At 47.8% G+C, this 24,522-nt stretch overlaps 1 protein-coding gene across 1 annotated transcript in view; it reads right to left on the bottom strand.

Annotated features, from left to right (window-relative positions):
- mpp4a (MAGUK p55 scaffold protein 4a) overlaps positions 1-18,508 on the bottom strand; it is a 38,521-nt gene extending 20,013 nt beyond the window's left edge. Inside the window, exons 1-9 of the mRNA XM_071342114.1 lie at positions 18,049-18,508; positions 16,606-16,683; positions 14,954-15,037; positions 13,798-13,929; positions 7,994-8,075; positions 3,667-3,752; positions 3,265-3,342; positions 2,624-2,820; positions 41-99 (exon numbers count right to left, since the gene is read on the bottom strand). Of these exons, the coding sequence (XP_071198215.1) occupies positions 41-99; positions 2,624-2,820; positions 3,265-3,342; positions 3,667-3,752; positions 7,994-8,075; positions 13,798-13,929; positions 14,954-15,037; positions 16,606-16,683; positions 18,049-18,159 (907 nt within the window). The 5' untranslated portion in view covers positions 18,160-18,508. The remainder of the gene's footprint in view (positions 1-40; positions 100-2,623; positions 2,821-3,264; positions 3,343-3,666; positions 3,753-7,993; positions 8,076-13,797; positions 13,930-14,953; positions 15,038-16,605; positions 16,684-18,048) is intronic.
- Between the last annotated feature and the right edge of the window lie 6,014 nt (positions 18,509-24,522).

The raw sequence follows: 24,522 nt of genomic DNA, 5'->3' as shown, positions 1-24,522 counted from the left end.
ACAGACAGTCTAAGAGCAGGATGTTAGTGCTGTTACTCACAGGGTTTGATGCAGGTGTGGGCCTGGAAAGGCTGTGACCACCACGTCTCCCTCTGTTTGCTGCACAATGGAGACCAGAGAGGTCAGGGGGTTAAAGAAGCAACAACAACAACAAAAATCCCTGAAACTTAAGTCGATCTCAGTAACCTACCTTTTCATGTAAAACGGGCTGTTTTAAAAAATATATATAAATGTCATTATATCTGAGTTGGGTTTTTTGGCCTGAAAATGACTTCTTCTTGTTCTGAAAGATGGCGCTGTAACCTAGTAGCTGCTGGTATGAGGCCTACATCCAGACAGTCACTGTGCTCACGCTCTCAATTCGAATCTACGCTCACAGTACATGCCCGAAAACGTCGACATGAAAAATCCCATGACTGAAACTTAATGAGAGGGGGGAAAAAAGCGAAAAGTGGACTCTGAATGTCGTGTGTTCAATAAAGAATGGACACCAGGTGACCATCTGGAGCAGGACGGCACCTCAGAGGTTTCCATGGGAACTGACCCGGATGAGCACACTGACCTGGGTTCAGTTCCAACTGTCAAAGTCCTTACACGGTTACTTACGACACCGGCTCCAGTGAAGCCTCTGGGTTCCACGAGGGAATGCTTGACATCCCCTATACCTATAACCTTATTCCCCCCCCCCCCCCGACCCAACGGTCTGTGGAAGACAGAGCTCCCCAGGTGACTATATAACCTTCATCCCAGAATCCAGCGTTCCATCGGTGTTTGATCTCCTGGAGGAAGGGCTGGAGAAGGTGGATCAAGAAGGGGTTGAGTGAAATCCCAGAAATACTTTTTCAATTCCGTGGGACAGAAGACAGTAAGTCTGATATTTTTGAAGAAATACAACCTCGGTCATCATTTTTAAGCAAGCATACTAACTATGCTAGGAATCTGTCCTCCCAGGAAAAAGGCAAGGCCTCTAAACTTGCCACGAACTTGCCCAACAGAAATATTGTTTTTACTAAACAGTCCTCTACTAAAGAATCGGTAACTAAGGCAAGTTACATCGTCGCACATAAAATTGCAAAGCATAGCTCACAGATCACTGCACCTGTACATAGCCCATCTGTAAATAGCCCATCCAACTACCTCATCCCCATACCTTTCGCCGAAGGGGAGTTTGTGAAAGACTGTATGGTGGAGACTGCTAGCTCTAGAACTCTCCGGTGTTCTAGAACCTGAACCAGAGAACCCGTTGTCCGGACAGTAAAAGCCAATTCGAGAAAATTAGCTTGTCACACCCGAACCATCAGCAGGAAGGCTTGGAGCGAACCTCTGAGCTGAAGAACACAATTTAAGGACTTGAATATTTTGCTCTGGATAGAACTGGCTTTGAATGACAGCAGCTACACTAGGCTACAACACCACTGTCTATATCAACTGTTTCATTCCCTTCATCTGAACATTGGAGTGTCAGCAACAATCATGCATGCCCGGTTCAGTGCACACAGCGTAACAGAGAAAAAACTATATTTGAGAATACATTTATAATATATTGGAAATATTTTGTAGAATAGACAGACTATCTCATCTCCAACCCCTGCTGTATAATCCTGCTGTATAATCCTGCTGTATAATCCTGCTGTTTGATCCTGCTGTATAATCCTGCTGTTTGATCCTGCTGTATAATCCTGCTGTATAATCCTGCTGTATAATCCTGCTGTTTGATCCTGCTGTTTAATCCTGCTGTTTGATCCTGCTGTATAATCCTGCTGTATAATCCTGCTGTATAATCCTGCTGTATAATCCTGCTGTATAATCCTGCTGTATAATCCTGCTGTTTGATCCTGCTGTATAATCCTGCTGTTTGATCCTGCTGTATAATCCTGCTGTTTGATCCTGCTGTATAATCCTGCTGTATAATCCTGCTGTATAATCCTGCTGTATAATCCTGCTGTATAATCCTGCTGTATAATCCTGCTGTTTGATCCTGCTGTATAATCCTGCTGTTTGATCCTGCTGTATAATCCTGCTGTATAATCCTGCTGTATAATCCTGCTGTATAATCCTGCTGTATAATCCTGCTGTATAATCCTGCTGTTTGATCCTGCTGTATAATCCTGCTGTTTGATCCTGCTGTTTAATCAGCTTCTTGATATTCCACACCTGTCAGGTGGATGGATTATCTTGGCGAAGGAGAAATGCTCACTAACAGGGATGTAATGTGTTCACTACATTTCAGAAAAGCTTTTTGTGCATATAGACCATTACTGGGATCTTTTTATTTCTGCACATGAAATATGGGACCAACAATTTACATGCTGTATTTATATTATTGTTCAGTATATATGCCAGAAATCCGTCACCAGGGACGGAGCTATACTTCTTCACTGATTTGATCACACTAAACTTACACTTCTTCAATTTACTGAACGCTGTAACTGTGTTATGTTGGTCTGGCTACCATTTAAATTAGGAGTCTTCCAGGGTTGGGGTCAATTCCATTTTCATTTAGTCAATTAAGGAAGTAAACTGAGCGACTGAATTGGAATGGAATTGATCCCAGGTGGTGTCCCACCTCTTGTGAAGGCTGTGGTGTTTATTTCTGTCTATCTGTCTGTCTGTCACCCCCCACCTCTTGAGCAGACTGGTGGAGGGGATGAGGCCGGCGCAGGCTGAGGCACTGGGCAGCTTCCTTGCCTGCCACCAGTGGATGTCTGTCTGGTCAACTATCTCCAGCAGGTCTCCTCTACTGAAGACCATGCCAGCGTCAGGACAGGGGATAGCTGGGTCCTGCAGGGGGCAGTAGTCTGCCATGGCCCGCACATACAGCTGAGGAGAGAGAAGAAGAAGAAGAAGAAGAAGACGAAGAAGCAGAAGAAGCAGCAGAAAAAGAAGAAGAAAAAGAAGAAGCAGAAAAAGAAGAAGCAGCAGAAAAAGAAGAAGCAGCAGAAAAAGAAGAAGAAGCAGAAAAAGAAGATGAAGAAGAAGCAGAAGAAGAAGATGAAGAAGAAGCAGAAGAAGACGAAGAAGCAGCAGAAGAAGAAGAAGAAGAAGCAGCAGAAAAAGAAGAAGCAGAAAAAGAAGATGAAGAAGAAGCAGAAGAAGACGAAGAAGCAGCAGAAAAAGAAGAAGAAGAAGCAGAAAAAGAAGAAGAAGACGAAGAAGAAGCAGAAGAAGAAGTTGGAGCAGAGAGGAGGGACATGAGTAAACAAACAACACACATGCTATTAGGAAACTAACTGGATTCTTGAGAGATTATTATGGTGACCTCACCAAGGCTGGCTGTTGGCTCTTAGTTGATTGTGGGGTGTTTGGAATCACTTTGAACAAAATTGTGCCTTGAGATTGGACCTAGAGGGATGAGTTTAAAACAGAACAATAACGAGACAGAGAGACAGAGAGAGAGACAGAGACAGAGAGACAGAGAGACAGAGAGAGAGAGAGAGAGAGAGAGAGAGAGAGAGAGAGAGAGAGAGAGAGAGAGAGACAGACAGACAGACAGACAGACAGACAGACAGACAGACAGACAGACAGACAGACAGACAGACAGACAGACAGACAGACAGACAGACAGACAGAGAGAGAGAGACAGACAGAGAGACAGAGAGACAGAGAGAGAGAGAGAGAGAGAGAGAGAGAGAGAGAGAGAGAGAGAGAGAGAAAAGAATAACTTACCAGTATCTGTATGACCTGTTCTGGGTCCAGTCCTTCTACAGGGTTCCCATTCACCTCCACCAGCAGATCCCCTGGATGCAGAAGGCCTGCACAACAAACACACTTACTGGTAAGGAAACCTCGGTCAGATCCCCTGGATGCAGAAGGCCTGCACAACAAACACACTTACTGGTAAGGAAACCTCGGTCAGATCCCCTGGATGCAGAAGGCCTGCACAACAAACACACTTACTGGTAAGGAAACCTCGGTCAGATCCCCTGGATGCAGAAGGCCTGCACAACAAACACACTTACTGGTAAGGAAACCTCGGTCAGATCCCCTGGATGCAGAAGGCCTGCACAACAAACACACTTACTGGTAAGGAAACCTCGGTCAGATCCCCTGGATGCAGAAGGCCTGCACAACAAACACACTTACTGGTAAGGAAACCTCGGTCAGATCCCCTGGATGCAGAAGGCCTGCACAACAAACACACTTACTGGTAAGGAAACCTCGGTCAGATCCCCTGGATGCAGAAGGCCTGCACAACAAACACACTTACTGGTAAGGAAACCTCGGTCAGATCCCCTGGATGCAGAAGGCCTGCACAACAAACACACTTACTGGTAAGGAAACCTCGGTCAGATCCCCTGGATGCAGAAGGCCTGCACAACAAACACACTTACTGGTAAGGAAACCTCGGTCAGATCCCCTGGATGCAGAAGGCCTGCACAACAAACACACTTACTGGTAAGGAAACCTCGGTCAGATCCCCTGGATGCAGAAGGCCTGCACAACAAACACACTTACTGGTAAGGAAACCTCGGTCAGATCCCCTGGATGCAGAAGGCCTGCACAACAAACACACTTACTGGTAAGGAAACCTCGGTCAGATCCCCTGGATGCAGAAGGCCTGCACAACAAACACACTTACTGGTAAGGAAACCTCGGTCAGATCCCCTGGATGCAGAAGGCCTGCACAACAAACACACTTACTGGTAAGGAAACCTCGGTCAGATCCCCTGGATGCAGAAGGCCTGCACAACAAACACACTTACTGGTAAGGAAACCTCGGTCAGATCCCCTGGATGCAGAAGGCCTGCACAACAAACACACTTACTGGTAAGGAAACCTCGGTCAGATCCCCTGGATGCAGAAGGCCTGCACAACAAACACACTTACTGGTAAGGAAACCTCGGTCAGATCCCCTGGATGCAGAAGGCCTGCACAACAAACACACTTACTGGTAAGGAAACCTCGGTCAGATCCCCTGGATGCAGAAGGCCTGCACAACAAACACACTTACTGGTAAGGAAACCTCGGTCAGATCCCCTGGATGCAGAAGGCCTGCACAACAAACACACTTACTGGTAAGGAAACCTCGGTCAGATCCCCTGGATGCAGAAGGCCTGCACAACAAACACACTTACTGGTAAGGAAACCTCGGTCAGATCCCCTGGATGCAGAAGGCCTGCACAACAAACACACTTACTGGTAAGGAAACCTCGGTCAGATCCCCTGGATGCAGAAGGCCTGCACAACAAACACACTTACTGGTAAGGAAACCTCGGTCAGATCCCCTGGATGCAGAAGGCCTGCACAACAAACACACTTACTGGTAAGGAAACCTCGGTCAGATCCCCTGGATGCAGAAGGCCTGCACAACAAACACACTTACTGGTAAGGAAACCTCGGTCAGATCCCCTGGATGCAGAAGGCCTGCACAACAAACACACTTACTGGTAAGGAAACCTCGGTCAGATCCCCTGGATGCAGAAGGCCTGCACAACAAACACACTTACTGGTAAGGAAACCTCGGTCAGATCCCCTGGATGCAGAAGGCCTGCACAACAAACACACTTACTGGTAAGGAAACCTCGGTCAGATCCCCTGGATGCAGAAGGCCTGCACAACAAACACACTTACTGGTAAGGAAACCTCGGTCAGATCCCCTGGATGCAGAAGGCCTGCACAACAAACACACTTACTGGTAAGGAAACCTCGGTCAGATCCCCTGGATGCAGAAGGCCTGCACAACAAACACACTTACTGGTAAGGAAACCTCGGTCAGATCCCCTGGATGCAGAAGGCCTGCACAACAAACACACTTACTGGTAAGGAAACCTCGGTCAGATCCCCTGGATGCAGAAGGCCTGCACAACAAACACACTTACTGGTAAGGAAACCTCGGTCAGATCCCCTGGATGCAGAAGGCCTGCACAACAAACACACTTACTGGTAAGGAAACCTCGGTCAGATCCCCTGGATGCAGAAGGCCTGCACAACAAACACACTTACTGGTAAGGAAACCTCGGTCAGATCCCCTGGATGCAGAAGGCCTGCACAACAAACACACTTACTGGTAAGGAAACCTCGGTCAGATCCCCTGGATGCAGAAGGCCTGCACAACAAACACACTTACTGGTAAGGAAACCTCGGTCAGATCCCCTGGATGCAGAAGGCCTGCACAACAAACACACTTACTGGTAAGGAAACCTCGGTCAGATCCCCTGGATGCAGAAGGCCTGCACAACAAACACACTTACTGGTAAGGAAACCTCGGTCAGATCCCCTGGATGCAGAAGGCCTGCACAACAAACACACTTACTGGTAAGGAAACCTCGGTCAGATCCCCTGGATGCAGAAGGCCTGCACAACAAACACACTTACTGGTAAGGAAACCTCGGTCAGATCCCCTGGATGCAGAAGGCCTGCACAACAAACACACTTACTGGTAAGGAAACCTCGGTCAGATCCCCTGGATGCAGAAGGCCTGCACAACAAACACACTTACTGGTAAGGAAACCTCGGTCAGATCCCCTGGATGCAGAAGGCCTGCACAACAAACACACTTACTGGTAAGGAAACCTTGCAGACTCAGGCAGCAGCAAGTCGCTAAGAGGTTTTACAGAGATAATCATGACTGTACAGGTAAATGCTAGTCTCTCAAGTCAGGCAATTGTTTCTATATTAGCCACAAAAAAAAGCACACAAGGCTAGGTGGAAGTCGAGGCTAGGTGGAAGTCGAGGCTAGGTGGACGTCGAGGCTAGGTGGACGTCGAGGCTAGGTGGACGTCGAGGCTAGGTGGACGTCGAGACTAGGTGGAAGTCGAGGCTAGGTGGAAGTGGAGGCTAGGTGGAAGTCGAGGCTAGGTGGAAGTCGAGACTAGGTGGAAGTCGAGGCTAGGTGGAATTCAAGGCTAGGTGGAATTCAAGGCTAGGTGGAAGTGGAGGCTAGGTGGAAGTGGAGGCTAGGTGGAAGTCGAGGCTAGGTGGAAGTCAAGGCTAGGTGGAAGTCAAGGCTAGGTGGAAGTCAAGGCTAGGTGGAAGTCAAGGCTAGGTGGAAGTCATAGGTGGAAGTCAAGGCTAGGTGGAAGTCAAGGCTAGGTGGAAGTCAGGCTAGGTGGAAGTCAAGGCTAGGTGGAAGTCAAGGCTAGGTGGAAGTCAAGGCTAGGTGGAAGTCATGGCTAGGTGGAACTCAAGGCTAGGTGGAAGTCAAGGCTAGGTGGAAGTCAAGGCTAGGTAGACGTCAAGGCTAGGTGGAACTCAAGGCTAGGTGGAAGTCAAGGCTAGGTGGACGTCAAGGCTAGGTGGACGTCAAGGCTAGGTGGAAGTCATGGCTAGGTGGAAGTCATGGCTAGGTGGAAGTCAAGGCTAGGTGGAAGTCAAGGCTAGGTGGAACTCAAGGCTAGGTAGACGTCAAGGCTAGGTGGAAGTCAAGGCTAGGTGGAAGTCAAGGCTAGGTGGAAGTCAAGGCTAGGTGGAAGTCAAGGCTAGGTGGAAGTCAAGGCTAGGTGGAAGTCAAGGCTAGGTGGAAGTCAAGGCTAGGTGGAAGTCATGGCTAGGTAGACGTCAAGGCTAGGTGGAAGTCATGGCTAGGTAGACGTCAAGGCTAGGTGGAAGTCATGGCTAGGTAGACGTCAAGGCTAGGTGGAAGTCATGGCTAGGTAGACGTCAAGGCTAGGTGGAAGTCAAGGCTAGGTAGACGTCAAGGCTAGGTAGACGTCAAGGCTAGGTGGACGTCAAGGCTAGGTGGAAGTCAAGGCTAGGTAGAAGTCAAGGCTAGGTGGAAGTCAAGGCTAGGTGGAAGTCAAGGCTAGGTGGAAGTCAAGGCTAGGTGGAAGTCAAGGCTAGGTGGAAGTCAAGGCTAGGTAGAAGTCAAGGCTAGGTGGAAGTCAAGGCTAGGTAGACGTCAAGGCTGGGTGAAAGTCAAGGCTAGGTAGACGTCAAGGCTAGGTGGAAGTCAAGGCTAGGTGGAAGTCAAGGCTAGATAAATGCACCAGGCAGAATTGTCACATTTGAGAAGAAAAGGTCAATAGTGTGAATGAACCCAGTCAGACAGACTCACCACTGCGATCTGCAAGGCCTCCGTGTATCACCCGGGCTATGAATATCTCTCCTGTTTCCTCGTCCCTCTTTATCGTGGCTCCCTGGTGGGTACAAGATTAAAAAAGTAATCACATGCATTTCTTTGACATAAAAGGTCAAATCCCTAATTGAAGTGTTCTGTGTGAATGGAGACTAGTGTCGTGTCTTTGGCTATGCCGGATTAAGTGATATGACATGCTATTCTATAAAATCCTTTCTCTGTAATTAATATTACATGATTGAGCTAATCATGTAAATGTAATTAACTAGAAAGTCGGGGCACCACGAAAGAGTGTTTATAGAGCAGTTATCTTCCGAATAAACTCTGAAAGACCTAGTAATATTTTACATCAATAGCAGTCAATATTAATCGTCACCTTATTTCAGTCTCATCAGAAAGTTGTAAATTCTTGGTTATCTTCACAAACCCTGGCTAACAAGTTGAATCAGCAATACAAAATTTGGGTTAATTATTTATTTACTAAATACCTAACTAATCACACAGAATTATATATACACAGAATGAATCATACCTTGATTACAAATTATGTCGTAAAGGAAAACGTCCCTAGCGGACAGAACAGATATGACAGCTGGTTACCCAAAGGAAAAGGGGCGGGGTTTGAGTGAAAGAGCAGGAGACTGAAGAACAAAGGGAGAAGCGATGTCTCTATCAGGCCGTAGGCAGCTACTCTATCGTAAATACAGAATCTTATGCATTCTAAATTACCGCCCATTTGGAAAAGGAAAATGCAATAAATATTTACTCTGAGCTGCGCTTCGGTAGGTTGGTCGTAGATGCTGGTCGTGTTGGCCAACAGAGGTCTTCCTGTCCTCGGAAGAATGTCTCTGGTGGTAAATTGGGTACGTTGTAGTAACGTCATTGTGTGGTAGATGGGATACTCTGTCTGTTCTTTCCTAGCCCACGTTTACAGCTGCTGTTGCTAACTTAACGTCTAGGAGGTATCACTTCTGTAGCGAATAAGAGTTCAAAGTTCATACCATTCGCAACCAAAGGTTGGCTTTGTTCTGTAGTTATTATCTGAACCCTTCTGACATCAGATCGTCATCCTAATGTGCCCGGAACAGGAAGTTATATTGGCGTCAAGGCTTTATATAGGAAGGGAGAGGAGGGTGTGTTTCATAGTTTATAACCACATTTTAGAAGCTAAAATCACATTTCATCCCCTCACAAATAATTTCATATTCAAACATTTAAATTGCACAACAATTCCATGTCAATCTGATAACTATAATGTGTAGACTTTCCGAGATACAGTTTATGTCGTCCTGTCATCAGTCATAATGTCTCAGATAACAACTGAACTGACATCATATTCATTAAGTACCATGGCATATGTTCAAGTGGTTGGATTACCAAAATAAGGTTAATTTCCCCCCACCTTCTGATGTTCCCAGAATCTCTATGTTAACCAAGGGATTTTCAATAGTCACATCAGTAGGGTAGAGAGAGGAAAAAGGGGGGGAGAGGTATTTATGACTATCATAAATCTACCCCCAGGCCAGCGTCATGACACTAGACACGTTCTGGTTCATGGGAAAAAGGAAAAGAGGAAAGCGATGACGATGGACACGATGACGATCAACAAAACTGTCAAGCTGATGGAGGTGGTGATGCAGGTAGGAACAGATGTGATCAGGAGGAAATTAATGATATGAAACAGCAGGGCAAAGGAGGCAGATGATGATGATGATGGTGGTGATGATGGTGGTGATGATGATGATGATGGTGATGGAAAGTTGAATCGAATTTTTGAGAATGAAGAGATGCCAGAATGGTCAGACAGAGTAAACAGTTAAAGGAGAGATAGTAAGTAAGTTATACACTGGAATGAAGGAATGTACCGCTGTACCTTTGACTGAGATCACAAGAGGTCAACAGTCCAAATACAGGAGGCAGAACATCAGGGATGATAACCCCGTCAACTGAATTCAATCTATTTACCTTTCGCGGTTATGTTCGTTGTTGAAGACAGCAGAGCAGATGAAGGAGGAGCGGAGACCAGGAGAGTTACTTCTTCTTCTTCTTCTTAGTGGAAAAACATCCTGTGGTGTTCTGGTCCTCCTCTGCTCTAGAACTCTCCGGTGTTCTAGAACCTGAACCAGAGAACCCGTTGGAGAGGTGGTCCTGTCCGTTACCAGGTCTCTGAAGAGGACCACTGATGGTCACCCTCCTCTTACTGCTGCCGTTCTGACCCGAGATTGAGGAAGACTTCCTGGAACTTGGAGGTGAGAGGTGACTATCCATATAGGCACAGATGGAGGACGAGGAGGAGGAAGAGGAGGAGGAGGAGGAGAAAAAGTGGCTAGGGGGAGGAGATGGGAAGAGTTTGACTCGAGGACGAGGAGGAGGTGGTGGAGGAGGAGAAGGAGAGGGAGGTGAAGGGAAGAGTTTGGGTCGAGGAGGAGGTGGAGGTAGAGGTGAAGGAGAGGGAGGTGAACGGAAGAGTATGGGTTGAGGAGGAGGTGGAGGAGAGGGAGGTAAAGGGAAGAGTATAGGTTGAGGTGGAGGAGGTGGTGGAGGAGAGGGAGGTGAAGGGAAGAGTATGGGTCGAGGAGGAGGGGGAAGTAGAGGTGAAGGAGAGGGAGGTGAACAGAAGAGTATGGGTTGAGGAGGTGGTGGAGGAGAGGGAGGTAAAGGGAAGAGTATGGGTTGAGGAGGAGGTGGAGGAGAGGGAGGTAAAGGGTAGAGTATAGGTTGAGGAGGAGGTGGAGGAGAGGGAGGTAAAGGGAAGAGTATCGGTTGAGGTGGAGGAGGTGGTGGAGGAGAGGGAGGTGAAGGCAAGTGTATGGGTCGAGGAGGTGGCAGTGGAGGTGTGTCGTGAGACTTGGATTCAATAATGAGTCCCTGCAGTTTATCGACCACCTCCACTAGCAGGTTGAGAGCTAGAGCATTCTCATCCACGCTATCTGACATCAGCTGTGTGGCGGACACCATCTTCTGGCTCAGGTCACGCACATCACTACTGCTGTTCTCTATGCTGCTGGCTACAGCCTGGACCGTACTCTTCAGCTCGTCCAGGCTGGGCTGCTTGTTCATATCCAGAGAGGGGTCCCTGCTAGCTCCGTTCTGGGAGCCTAGCCATCTCCGACGCCTGGTCATGGGGCTAGAGGGAGCCGTCCGAGCCCGGGGGCCACCACTACTACTACCAGGAGTTGGGATCTTACGGGGGTGGCCCCCCAAAGCGGAGTGACGGACAGGGGACTTAGTGATGGTTGGGGCGGGGCCCTTCGATTGAGAGGGAGGGTAGGCATAGTCCCCCTTTCCTAGGTCGTAATTCCTGTTGTCTCCGTTCTGTTTGTCCTCAGGCGAGGTTTTATCTCCACAGGTGGACGAGGAAGACAGGTCGTAGAGGTTATAGGTCAGAGGAGAAAATGGAAGAGAAAGAAAGCAGAAACATTCATGATCATTAAGAAGATCCAACTCAGCAGAAAGAAGTAACTAGGCACAGTGATGATGAGGACGAATCACACGTACTTAAAAATACTTCCTGGAAAGAAAGTGATAAAAAAAGTAATGAAAGTGACAAGATGAAAATCTGAAGCATTGCTTCCTGTGTCCCCTCTGTCTTCCTACCATCTGTGTGTACAGGACTGCAGACAGAGGGAGCAGAGTGGTTCAGGCCTCTCTCCCAGAGATCTTCTGTCTGGCGACACAGCTTACAGCTGCCTATGGAGTCTTGGCGAGGAAGGTGTCGCGACCCGACGGACTCGAAGCGGGCGAGGGGCCGGGACTGACCAGGGAGCAAGGGGGCCAGCAGGTCAGCAGAGGTATAACTGTCCCTGTGGCCCACTGACGCGGCTAAGTACTCCCCTGACCACGCTCTCCTCCCATGGACGAGTCTCTCGAGGGTGATGCGCCGCAGGCTGTCCCAACGACTACGGAGAAACCCTCCGCTGGTACTACCTCGTCCTCCGTTCTTATAAGTAGAGACAGAAGTCTGGGGTTACATTAGGACTAGGACCCCAGTCAACAAGTTAACAGCCCCAGGGATGAGACAGAGTCTGGGGTTACATTAGGACTAGGACCCCAGTCAACAAGTTAACAGCCCCAGGGATGAGACAGAGTCTGGGGTTACATTAGGACGAGGACCCCAGTCAACAAGTCAACAGCCCCAGGGATGAGACAGAGTCTGGGGTTACATTAGGACGAGGACCCCAGTCAACAAGTTAACGGCCCCAGGGATGAGACAGAGTCTGGGGTTACATTAGGACTAGGACCCCAGTCAACAAGTTAACAGCCCCAGGGATGAGACAGAGTCTGGGGTTACATTAGGACGAGGACCCCAGTCAACAAGTTAACAGCCCCAGGGATGAGACAGAGTCTGGGGTTACATTAGGACGAGGACCCCAGTCAACAAGTTAACAGCCCCAGGGATGAGACAGAGTCTGAGGTTACATTAGGACGAGGACCCCAGTCAACAAGTTAACAGCCCCAGGGATGAGACAGAGTCTGGGGTTACATTAGGACGAGGACCCCAGTCAACAAGTTAACAGCCCCAGGGATGAGACAGAGTCTGGGGTTACATTAGGACGAGGACCCCAGTCAACAAGTTAACAGCCCCAGGGATGAGACAGAGTCTGGGGTTACATTAGAACGAGGACCCCAGTCAACAAGTTAACAGCCCCAGGGATGATACAGAGTCTGAGGTTACATTAGGATGAGGACCCCAGTCAACAAGTTAACAGCCCCAGGGATGAGACAGAGTCTGGGGTTACATTAGGACGAGGACCCCAGTCAACAAGTTAACAGCCCCAGGGATGAGACAGAGTCTGGGGTTACATTAGGACGAGGACCCCAGTCAACAAGTCAACAGCCCCAGGGATGAGACAGAGTCTGGGGTTACATTAGGACTAGGACCCCAGTCAACAAGTTAACAGCCCCAGGGATGAGACAGAGTCTGGGGTTACATTAGGACGAGGACCCCAGTCAACAAGTTAACAGCCCCAGGGATGAGACAGAAGTCTTTAGGGGAGCTACGAGAGAGAGAGAAGCAGCCACTACAGTTCATTACAGGTTATAGCATCTGATTTGTCCTCAGAGTGACTAACAGACAGTATAAAAAGAGATTACTGTTTTGCATGTTCATGATACTTACGCCACAAGGTATTCCTGTGAGCCGTCATCAGTAACAGAGTTTATTGCCTATTTATTGCCTTACCTCCTCATGCCATTTGCATACACTGACTGGAACGAAATGCAAAAATCACTGAAGCTGGAGACTTATATCTCCCTCACTAACTTTAAACATCAGCTATCTGAGCAGCTAACCGATCGCTGCAGCTGTACATAGTCCATCTGTAAATAGCCCATCCAATGTACCTACCTCATCCCCATACTGTTTTTATTTACTTTTCTGCTCTTTTGCACACCAGTATTTCTACTTACACACCATCATCTGCTCATCATCATCTGCTCATCTATCACTCCAGTGTTAATCTGCTAAATTGTAATTACATTGTTACTATGGCCTATTTATTGCCTTACCTCCTCATGTCATTTGCACACAATGTATATAGACTTTCTTTTTTTTCTATTGTGTTATTGACTGTATGTTTTGTTTATTCCATGTGTAACTCTGTGTTGTTGTTTGTGTTGCTGCTTTGCTTTATCTTGGTCAGGTCGCAGTTGTAAATGAGAACTTTTTCTCAACTAGCCTACCTGGTTAAATAAAGGTTAAATAAAATAAAATACAGTAGTGTAATGTGTGAGTGTAACAGCATTGTGTTGTGGGATTGTAGAGTTCTAGTCGATATATTTACCAGAGGCTGTTTGTTCTTGACCAGACAGACGATCCGCATGGCCTCCTCGTCCTCCGGCAGGTCCTCGGGGAGCGGAGGAAGGACTGGCTCATAGTCCCTCTGGGCCACCATGTCATGGGCTGAGAGGAAGGCCTGGGAGAGGAAGAACACGGGCAGTCAGCCAGCAAGTAGGCCAACTAGTCAGTCAGTCAGTTAGTTAGCCAGTCAGTCAGTTAGCCAGTCAGCCAGTCAGTCAGTCAGCAAGTCAGCCAACCAATCAGTCAGTCAGCAAGTCAGCCAACCAGTCAGTCAGTCAGCAAGTCAACTAACCAGTCAGTCAGCCAACGAGACAGTCAGTCAGTTAGCCAGTCAGTTAGTCAGCCAACCAGCCAGTTAGTCAGTCAGTCAGTGAGTCAGTTAGCCAGTCAGCCAACCAGTCAGTCAGTGAATCAGGAAGTCAGCCAACCAGTCAGTCAGTCAGCAAGTCAGCCAACCAGTCAGTCAGTTAGCCAGTCAGTTAGTCAGTTAGCCAGTCAGCAAGGGGAACACAGATCAACAGAGGGAAGTCCTATAGCCTCTTTCACAATACTAAGCCGAGCTAAACTGAGCCGAGTCAAGCTGTACTTCACTGGCCATTTTACGCATCAACAATAGTTTATTGAAAGGAAAATAATCAGGTTAGCACGCTATTGTTCGGGTTAGCACGCTAATGTTCGGGTTAGTACGCTAGTGTTCGGGTTAGCACGCTATTGTTCGGGTTAGCACGCTAGTGATCGGGTTAGCACGCTAGTGTTCGGGTTAGCATGCTAATGTTCGGGTTAGCACGCTAGTGTTTGGGTTAGCACGCTAATGTTCAGGTTAGAATGCTAGTGTTCGGGTTAGCACGCTAGTGTTCGGGTAAGCATGCTAATGTTCGGGTTAGCACGCTAGTGTTCGGGTTAGTACGCTAGTGTTCGGGTTAGCACGCTAGTGTTCGGGTTAGCATGCTAGTGGTCGGGTTAGTACGCTAATGTTCGGGTTAGCACGCTAGTGTCCGGGTTAGCACGCTAGTGTTCGGGTTAGCACGCTAATGTCCGGGTTAGCACGCTAGTGGGAGAAGGCCACAAGTAGTCTAATCTGTTCTGACAGTAAAAGCCCAACGGTCTGAATAAGGTGAATGAAAGCTCCGACAGTTTACCTGTAGATGGGGGGACTTCAGTAGATTATAGAGCTGTCTGGCCTCTGGGGACGGGGCTGGTACTGCTCTGATGTTGGACAGGATCTGTTTAACAGGCATACAAACAAACCCCAGACCAATACCATTAGCTGTCATTCATGATGTTGTGGGCTGCACAGTTAGCCCAAGTCATCCAGTTCTCTGTCGGATAGTGGGTGTACGTCCTAAACGTCCTAAATGGTCCCGTGTGGCTCAGTTGGTAGAGCATGGCGCTTGCAACGCCAGGGTTGTGGGTTCATTCCCCACGGGGGGACCAGGATGAATATGTATGAACTTTCCAATTTGTAAGTCGCTCTGGATAAGAGCGTCTGCTAAATGACTTAAATGTAAATGTAAATGCTACCCTATTCCCTATATAGTGCACTACTTTAGACCAGAGCTCTATTCCCTATATAGTGCACTACTTTAGAACAGAGACCTATTCCCTATATAGTGCACTACTTCTGACCAGACCCCTTTAGGCCCTGGTAAAAAAGAAGGGCACTATATATAAGGAAAAGGGTGCCATTTCAGACGCTTCCCTAAGAGTCTAGTGGACTGACCTCGTGAGAGAGACCAGAGACATAAGGCAGGTAGTGACTGGGTGGACTGACCTCGTGAGAGAGACCAGAGGCATAAGGCAAGTAGGGACTGGGTGGACTGACCTCGTGAGAGAGACCAGAGACATAGGGCAGGTAGTGACTGGGTGGACTGACCTCGTGAGAGAGACCAGAGGCATAAGGCAAGTAGTGACTGGGCGGACTGACCTCGTGAGAGAGACCAGAGACATTAGGCAGGTAGTGACTGGGTGGACTGACCTCGTGAGAGAGACCAGAGGCATAGGGCAGGTAGGGACTGGGTGGACTGACCTCGTGAGAGAGACCAGAGGCATAAGGCAAGTAGGGACTGGGTGGACTGACCTCGTGAGAGAGACCAGAGACATAGGGCAGGTAGTGACTGGGTGGACTGACCTCGTGAGAGAGACCAGAGGCATAAGGCAAGTAGTGACTGGGCGGACTGACCTCGTGAGAGAGACCAGAGACATTAGGCAGGTAGTGACTGGGTGGACTGACCTCGTGAGAGAGACCAGAGACATTAGGCAGGTAGTGACTGGGCGGACTGACCTCGTGAGAGAGACCAGAGACATTAGGCAGGTAGTGACTGGGCGGACTGACCTCGTGAGAGAGACCAGAGACATTAGGCAGGTAGTGACTGGGTGGACTGACCTCGTGAGAGAGACCAGAGACATTAGGCAAGTAGGGACTGGGTGGACTGACCTCGTGAGAGAGACCAGAGACATAAGGCAAGTAGTGACTGGGCGGACTGACCTCGTGAGAGAGACCAGAGACATAAGGCAGGTAGGGACTGGGTGGACTGACCTCGTGAGAGAGACCAGAGGCACAAGGCAGGTAGGGACTGGGTGGACTGACCTTGTGAGAGAGACCAGAGGCATAAGGCAGTTAGGGACTGGGTGGACTGACCTCGTGAGAGAGACCAGAGGCATAAGGCAGGTAGTGACTGGGTGGACTGACCTCGTGAGAGAGACCAGAGGCATAAGGCAGGTAGTGACTGGGTGGACTGACCTCGTGAGAGAGACCAGAGGCATAAGGCAGGTAGGGACTGGGTGGACTGACCTCGTGAGAGAGACCAGAGGCATAAGGCAAGTAGGGACTGGGTGGAAGCCTTCTGAACTTCTGCAGACACTCGTAGACCTGTAGAGAGAACAGACATGCAATATAATGCATCTTTACATGTTCATTATACAGAGACAAAACAGACAGATAGGCACTAGGTATGGCATTAAACAGGGTTGGCGTAGCGACTACTGTAGAAAACGCCAAGATAACATTAAAGAGGGCTAGCGTAGCGGCTACTGTAGAAAACACCAAGATAACATTAAACAGGGCTAGCATAGCGACTACTGTAGAAAACACCAAGATAACATTAAAGAGGGCTAACGTAACGGCTACTGTAGAAAACACCAAGATAACATTAAAGAGGGCTAGCGTAGCGACTACTGTAGAAAACACCAAGATAACATTAAAGAGGGCTAGCGTAGCGACTACTGTAGAAAACACCAAGATAACATTAAAGAGGGCTGGCGTAGAGACTACTGTAGAAAACACCAAGATAACATTAAACAGGGCTAGCGTAGCGACTACTGTAGAAAACACCAAGATAACATTAAAGAGGGCTAGCGTAGCGACTACTGTAGAAAACACCAAGATAACATTAAAGAGGGCTAGCGTAGCGACTACTGTAGAAAACACCAAGATAACATTAAAGATGGCTAGCGTAGCGACTACTGTAGAAAACACCAAGATAACATTAAACAGGGCTAGCGTAGCGACTACTGTAGAAAACACCAAGATAACATTAAAGAGGGCTAGCGTAGCGACTACTGTAGAAAACACCAAGATAACATTAAACAGGGCTAGCGTAGCGACTACTGTAGAAAACACCAAGATAACATTAAACAGGGCTAGCGTAGCAACTACTGTAGAAAACACCAAGATAACATTAAAGAGGGCTAGCGTAGCGACTACTGTAGAAAACACCAAGATAACATTAAACAGGGCTAGCGTAGCGACTACTGTAGAAAACACCAAGATAACATTAAACAGGGCTAGCGTAGCGACTACTGTAGAAAACACCAAGATAACATTAAAGAGGGCTAGCGTAGCGACTACTGTAGAAAACACCAAGATAACATTAAAGAGGCCTAGCGTAACGACTAAGATAACAAGCATTAGATACATATAATTCATGTACCATGTCACTATCATGTATGTCTGTATGTATGTATTAAAAGGTATGTATTAAAAGGTATGTATTAAAAGGTATGGATTACTAGGTAAAATCAGCATGTATGGTTGATAAGAAGCTAACTAACACTTAGAGATGTCATTATAGTAGTATTATATGCAGGAGGATGAAGATGTATGGCCAACATCTGGGTGATGCATGTCTGGCTCATAAAGGGTTGGATTAATGATCAGATGACAGAGACTGTATAAAATAAATATAGATGACAGCCTTTTAGTAGAGACTGTATCAAAAAAATTAAGATTTGAGACCTTGAGTAGGAACTGTAGCCAGGGGGCACTGAGAAGGCTGTAGAGGACTTCAGACCCACTGATGTCACTGTGGATAGCCAGCCTCACCTCCTCTACCACACTGGACAGCATCTCTGTCAGACCTGGGGAGGGGGGGGAGAGATTGAGATAAAGACATACAGCAAGTTAGATTGAGACACGAAACAGAGACAGACAGGCAGAGACAGGGACAGACAGGCAGAGACAGGGACAGACAGGGACAGACAGGTACTGGAATAGAGGCAGGGACAGACAGGCAGAGACAGGGAATGGAATAGAGACAGGGACAGACAGGCAGAGACAGGGACTGGAATAGAGACAGGGACAGACAGGCAGAGACAGGGACTGGAATAGAGACAGGGACAGACAGGCAGAGACAGAGACTGGAATAGAGACAGGGGCTGAGACAGGCAGAGACAGAGACTGGAATAGAGACAGGGGCTGAGACAGGCAGAAAGAGACTGGAACAGAGACAGAGACAGGGACCGGAACAGAGACATGGACAGGCGGAGACAGGGACAGAGACAGGGACAGGCAGAGACCAAGACAGAGACAGGGAATGGAACAGGGACAGGCAGCAGAAGAGACAGGGACATAGACAGGAACAGACGCCGGAACAGAGACAGGGACAGGAATAAAGACAGTCACAGGGACAGAGTCATAAACAAGTGGCAGGGACAGACACCTAAACAGAGATATGGACATAGTCGGACAGAAGAAGAGACAGGGACCGGAACAGAGACATGGACAGGGACAGGCAGAAAAAGAGACAAAGACAGACAGGGATAAGGTCAGAGAAAGCGATAGGCAGAAGAAGAGACACGGGGGAGACAGAGACAAGAGAGATAAAGACACAGGGGAGACAGAGACACCGGAGATAAAGACACAGGGGAGACAGAGACAATAGAGATAAAGACACAGGGGAGACAGAGACAATAGAGATAAAGACACAGGGGGACAGAGACAATAGAGATAAAGACACAGGGAGACAGAGACACCGGAGATAAAGACACAGGGGAGACAGAGACAATAGAGATAAAGACACAGGGGAGACAGAGACAATAGAGATAAAGACACAGGGGGACAGAGACAATAGAGATAAAGACACAGGGAGACAGAGACACCGGAGATAAAGACACAGGGGAGACAAAGACAATAGAGATAAAGACACAGGGGAGACAGAGACAATAGAGATAGAGAAAATAGATATGTACAAAAAAATGTCATGAAACACTGATTTTGGCCGTACTGCTATTAGCCCATTGAATAACAGCTTCATACATAGAAAAACGTGTTTGTGAGTCTCTTCTTCTTTTCTTTTTCTACGGTCCGCCAACATTCGGGAGAGGTGTAATGCCTCCACCTACTGTGTGGCCTGTGTCCTACTGTTCTGGAGTGTCAATTCATTACACTTTGTGACACAAAGGGGAGGTGAAAACGAAGAAAAATGGCCCTACCACACCAACTAACCCTACACCCATTAAAACCTCCCTACCAACTAACCCTGCACCCATTAAAACCTCCCTACCAACTAACCCTACACCCATTAAAACCTCCCTACCAACTAACCCTGCACTCATTAAAACCTCCCTACCAACTAACCCTGCACCCATTAAAACCTCACTACCAACTAACCCTGCACCCATTAAAACCTCCCTACCAACTAACCCTGCACCCATTAAAACCTCACTACCAACTAACCCTGCACCCATTAAAACCTCACTACCAACTAACCCTGCACCCATTAAAACCTCACTACCAACTAACCCTGCACCCATTAAAACCTCACTACCAACTAACCCTGCACCCATTAAAACCTCCCTACCAACTAACCCTGCACCCATTAAAACCTCACTACCAACTAACCCTGCACCCATTAAAACCTCACTACCAACTAACCCTGCACCCATTAAAACCTCCCTACCAACTAACCCTACACCCATTAAAACCTCCCTACCAACTAACCATGCACCCATTAAAACCTCCCTACCAACTAACCCTGCACCCATTAAAACCTCCCTAACAACTAACCCTGCACCCATTAACGAACCCTACACCCATTAAAACCTCCCTACCAACTAACCCTACACCCATTAAAACCTCCCTACCAACTAACCCTGCACCCATTAAAACCTCCCTACCAACTAACCCTGCACCCATTAACACCTCACTACCAACTAACCCTGCACCCATTAAAACCTCCCTACCAACTAACCCTACACCCATTAAAACCTCCCTACCAACTAACCCTGCACCCATTAAAACCTCACTACCAACTAACCCTGCACCCATTAAAACCTCCCTACCAACTAACCCTACACCCATTAAAACCTCACTACCAACTAACCCTGCACCCATTAAAACCTGACTACCAACTAACCCTGCACCCATTAAAACCTCCCTACCAACTAACCCTGCACCCATTAAAACCTCACCACTATACCAACTAACCCTACACCCATTAAAACCTCACCACTATACAAACTAACCCTACACCCATTAAAACCTCACTACCAACTAACCCTGCACCCATTAAAACCTCACTACCAATTAACCCTGCACCCATTAAAACCTCACTACCAACTAACCCTGCACCCATTAAAACCTCCCTACCAACTAACCCTGCACCCATTAAAACCTCACTACCAACTAACCCTGCACCCATTAAAACCTCACTACCAACTAACCCTGCACCCATTAAAACCTCCCTACCAACTAACCCTGCACCCATTAAAACCTCACTACCAACTAACCCTGCACCCATTAAAACCTCACCACTATACCAACTAACCCTACACCCATTAAAACCTCACCACTATACAAACTAACCCTACACCCATTAAAATCTCACTACCAACTAACCCTGCACCCATTAAAACCTCCCTACCAACTAACCCTGCACCCATTAAAACCTCACTACCAACTAACCCTACACCCATTAAAACCTCACCACTTTACAAACTAACCCTATAATTGCATGTTAAAGGGGAAGTTCTGGTCTAACTGGTATTATTGCATGTTAAAGGGGAAGTTCTGGTCTAACTGGTATTATTGCATTTTTACAAGCATTTCGCTACACTCGCAAAAACATCTGCTAGCCATGTGTATGTGACCAATACAATTTGATTTGATTTTAAAAGGGGAAGTTCTGGTCTAACTGGTATTATTGCATGTTAAAGGGAAAGTTCTGATCTTACTGGTATTATTGCATGTTAAAGGGGAAGTTCCATTCTCACTGGTTTTATTGCATGTTAAAGGGGAAGTTCCATTCTCACTGGTATTATTGCATGTTAAAGGGGAAGTTCAGATCTCACTGGTGTTATTGCATGTTAAAGGGGAAGTTCTGATTTTACTGGTATTATTGCATGTTAAAGGGAAAGTTTTGATCTTACTGGTATTAGTGCATGTTAAAGGGGAAGTTCCAGTCTCACTGGTGGTATGGCATGTTAAAGGGGAAGTTCCATTCTCACTGGTTTTATTGCATGTTAAAGGGGAAGTTCCATTCTCACTGGTATTATTGGATGTTAAAGGGGAAGTTCCATTCTCACTGGTATTATTGCATGTTAAAGGGGAATGTTCCTGTCTCACTGGTATTATTGCATGTTAAAGGGGAATGTTCCTGTCTCACTGGTATTATTGCATGTTAAAGGGGAATGTTCCTGTCTCACTGGTATTATTGCATGTTAAAGGGGAAGTTCCATTCTCACTGGTATTATTGCATGTTAAAGGGGAATGTTCCTGTCTCACTGGTATTATTGCATGTTAAAGGGGAATGTTCCTGTCTCACTGGTATTATTGCATGTTAAAGGGGAATGTTCCTGTCTCACTGGTATTATTGCATGTTAAAGGGGAAGTTCCATTCTCACTGGTATTATTGCATGTTAAAGGGGAATGTTCCTGTCTCACTGGTATTATTGCATGTTAAAGGGGAAGTTCCATTCTCACTGGTATTATTGCATGTTAAAGGGGAATGTTCCTGTCTCACTGGTATTATTGCATGTTAAAGGGGAAGTTCCATTCTCACTGGTATTATTGCATGTTAAAGGGGAATGTTCCTGTCTCACTGGTATTATTGCATGTTAAAGGGGAATGTTCCTGTCTCACTGGTATTATTGCATGTTAAAGGGGAATGTTCCTGTCTCACTGGTATTATTGCATGTTAAAGGGGAAGTTCAGGATTTTACAACTTGATGTTAGATGGTTCCCCATCCTGAAAGTGGTCTCTGGGCCAGGAGAAACTATAATCCATGGTTTGGTTTCCTTTAAACCGCTAACTGTAGCCACCACTAGCTAACAAACAATGGAAGCGATAGGGTACTCCTGCAATGAAGGTTTTAACGCTAGAGACTCCCCATTCTCATAGAGGCCCTGGGGTGGTCCTGTCTCAGCCTCCATAGCTGGCCTCATGTTGGCTGGGTCACTAGAGAGACATCTGGCTGGGTCACCCGAGAGACACCTGGCTGGGTCACCCGAGAGACACCTGGCTGGGGCACTAGACAGACACCTGGCTGGGTCACTAGACAGACACCTGGCTGGGTCACCCGAGAGACACCTGGCTGGGTCACTAGACAGACACCTGGCTGGGTCCCTAGACAGACACCTGGCTGGGTCACTAGACAGACACCTGGCTGGGTCACTAGACAGACACCTGGCTGGGTCACTAGAGAGACACCTGGCTGGGGCAATAGACAGACACCTGGCTGGGTCACTAGACAGACACCTGGCTGGGTCACTAGACAGACACCTGGCTGGGTCACTAGACAGACACCTGGCTGGGTCCCTAGAGAGACACCTGGCTGGGGCACTAGAGAGACACCTGGCTGGGGCACTAGAGAGAGACCTGGCTGGGTCACTAGAGACACACCTGGCTGAGTCACTAGACAGACACCTGGCTGGGTCACTAGACAGACACCTGGCTGGGTCACTAGACAGACACCTGGCTGGGTCACTAGACAGACACCTGGCTGGGTCACTAGACAGACACCTGGCTGGGTCACTAGACAGACACCTGGCTGGGTCACTAGACAGACACCTGCCTGGGTCACTAGACATACACCTGGCTGGGTCACTAGAGAGACACCTAGCTGGGGAACTAGGCAGACACCTAGCTGGGGCACTAGGCAGACACCTGGCTGGGTCACTAGACAGACACCTGGCTGGGTCACTAGACAGACACCTGGCTGGGTCACTAGAGAGAGACCTGGCTGGGTCAGGTGTCTGTACGCTGTGCAAACACGTTGATCTAGTCAACTGTCCGTGTGTTACAATAGAGGATGTAGCTAAAGTTGACTAATACTCAGAAAGTTGTTGCTGTAACCTTTTATCTTCACCCTCACTAATCATCACACATCTGGGTTGAGCTAACCCCCCCACACACCCCACCAACACAACGGAAAATTTAAAAATAAACCCGAGAACTAGGAGCTTTCAGGGTTATGGTTAGGAGCATCCAGGGTTAGAGTTAGGAGCATCCAGGGTTAGAGTTAGGAGCATCCAGGGTTAGAGTTAGGAGCATCCAGGGTTAGAGTTAGGAGCATCCAGGATTAGAGTTAGGAGCATCCAGGGTTAGAGTTAGGAGCATCCAGGGTTAGAGTTAGGAGCATCCAGGATTAGAGTTAGGAGCATCCAGGGTTAGAGTTAGGAGCATCCAGGGTTAGAGTTAGGAGCATCCAGGGTTAGGAGCATCCAGGGTTAGAGTTAGGCGCATCCAGGGTTAGAGTTAGGAGCATCCAGGGTTAGAGTTAGGAGCATCCAGGGTTAGAGTTAGGAGCATTCAGGGTTAGAGTTAGGAGCATCCAGGGTTAGAGTTAGGAGCATCCAGGATTAGAGTTAGGAGCATCCAGGGTTAGAGTTAGGAGCATCCAGGGTTAGAGTTAGGAGCATCCAGGGTTAGAGTTAGGAGCATCCAGGGTTAGAGTTAGGAGCATCCAGGGTTAGAGTTAGGAGCATCCAGGGTTAGGGTTAGGAGCATCCAGGGTTAGAGTTAGGAGCATCCAGGATTAGAGTTAGGAGCATCCAGGGTTAGAGTTAGGAGCATCCAGGGTTAGGGTTAGGAGCATCCAGGATTAGAGTTAGGAGCATCCAGGGTTAGAGTTAGGAGCATCCAGGGTTAGAGTTAGGAGCATCCAGGGTTAGAGTTAGGAGCATCCAGGGTTAGAGTTAGGAGCATCCAGGGTTAGGAGCATCCAGGGTTAGGAGCATCCAGGGTTAGGAGCATCCAGGGTTAGGCGCATCCAAGGTTAGAGTTAGGCACATCCAGGGTTAGAGTTAGGAGCATCCAGGGTTAGAGTTAGGAGCATCCAGGGTTAGAGTTAGGAGCATCCAGGGTTAGGAGCATCCAGGGTTAGGAGCATCCAGGGTTAGGCGCATCCAGGGTTAGAGTTAGGAGCATCCAGGGTTAGGAGCATCCAGGGTTAGGAGCATCCAGGATTAGAGTTAGGAGCATCCAGGATTAGA

Source organism: Salvelinus alpinus, chromosome 14, assembly GCF_045679555.1.
Source record: "Salvelinus alpinus chromosome 14, SLU_Salpinus.1, whole genome shotgun sequence".
In the NCBI taxonomy this organism is placed as follows: Eukaryota; Metazoa; Chordata; class Actinopteri; order Salmoniformes; family Salmonidae; genus Salvelinus; species Salvelinus alpinus.
Note: the sequence above shows the minus strand (reverse complement) of the source record. Positions and strands in the feature narration are given on the sequence as shown.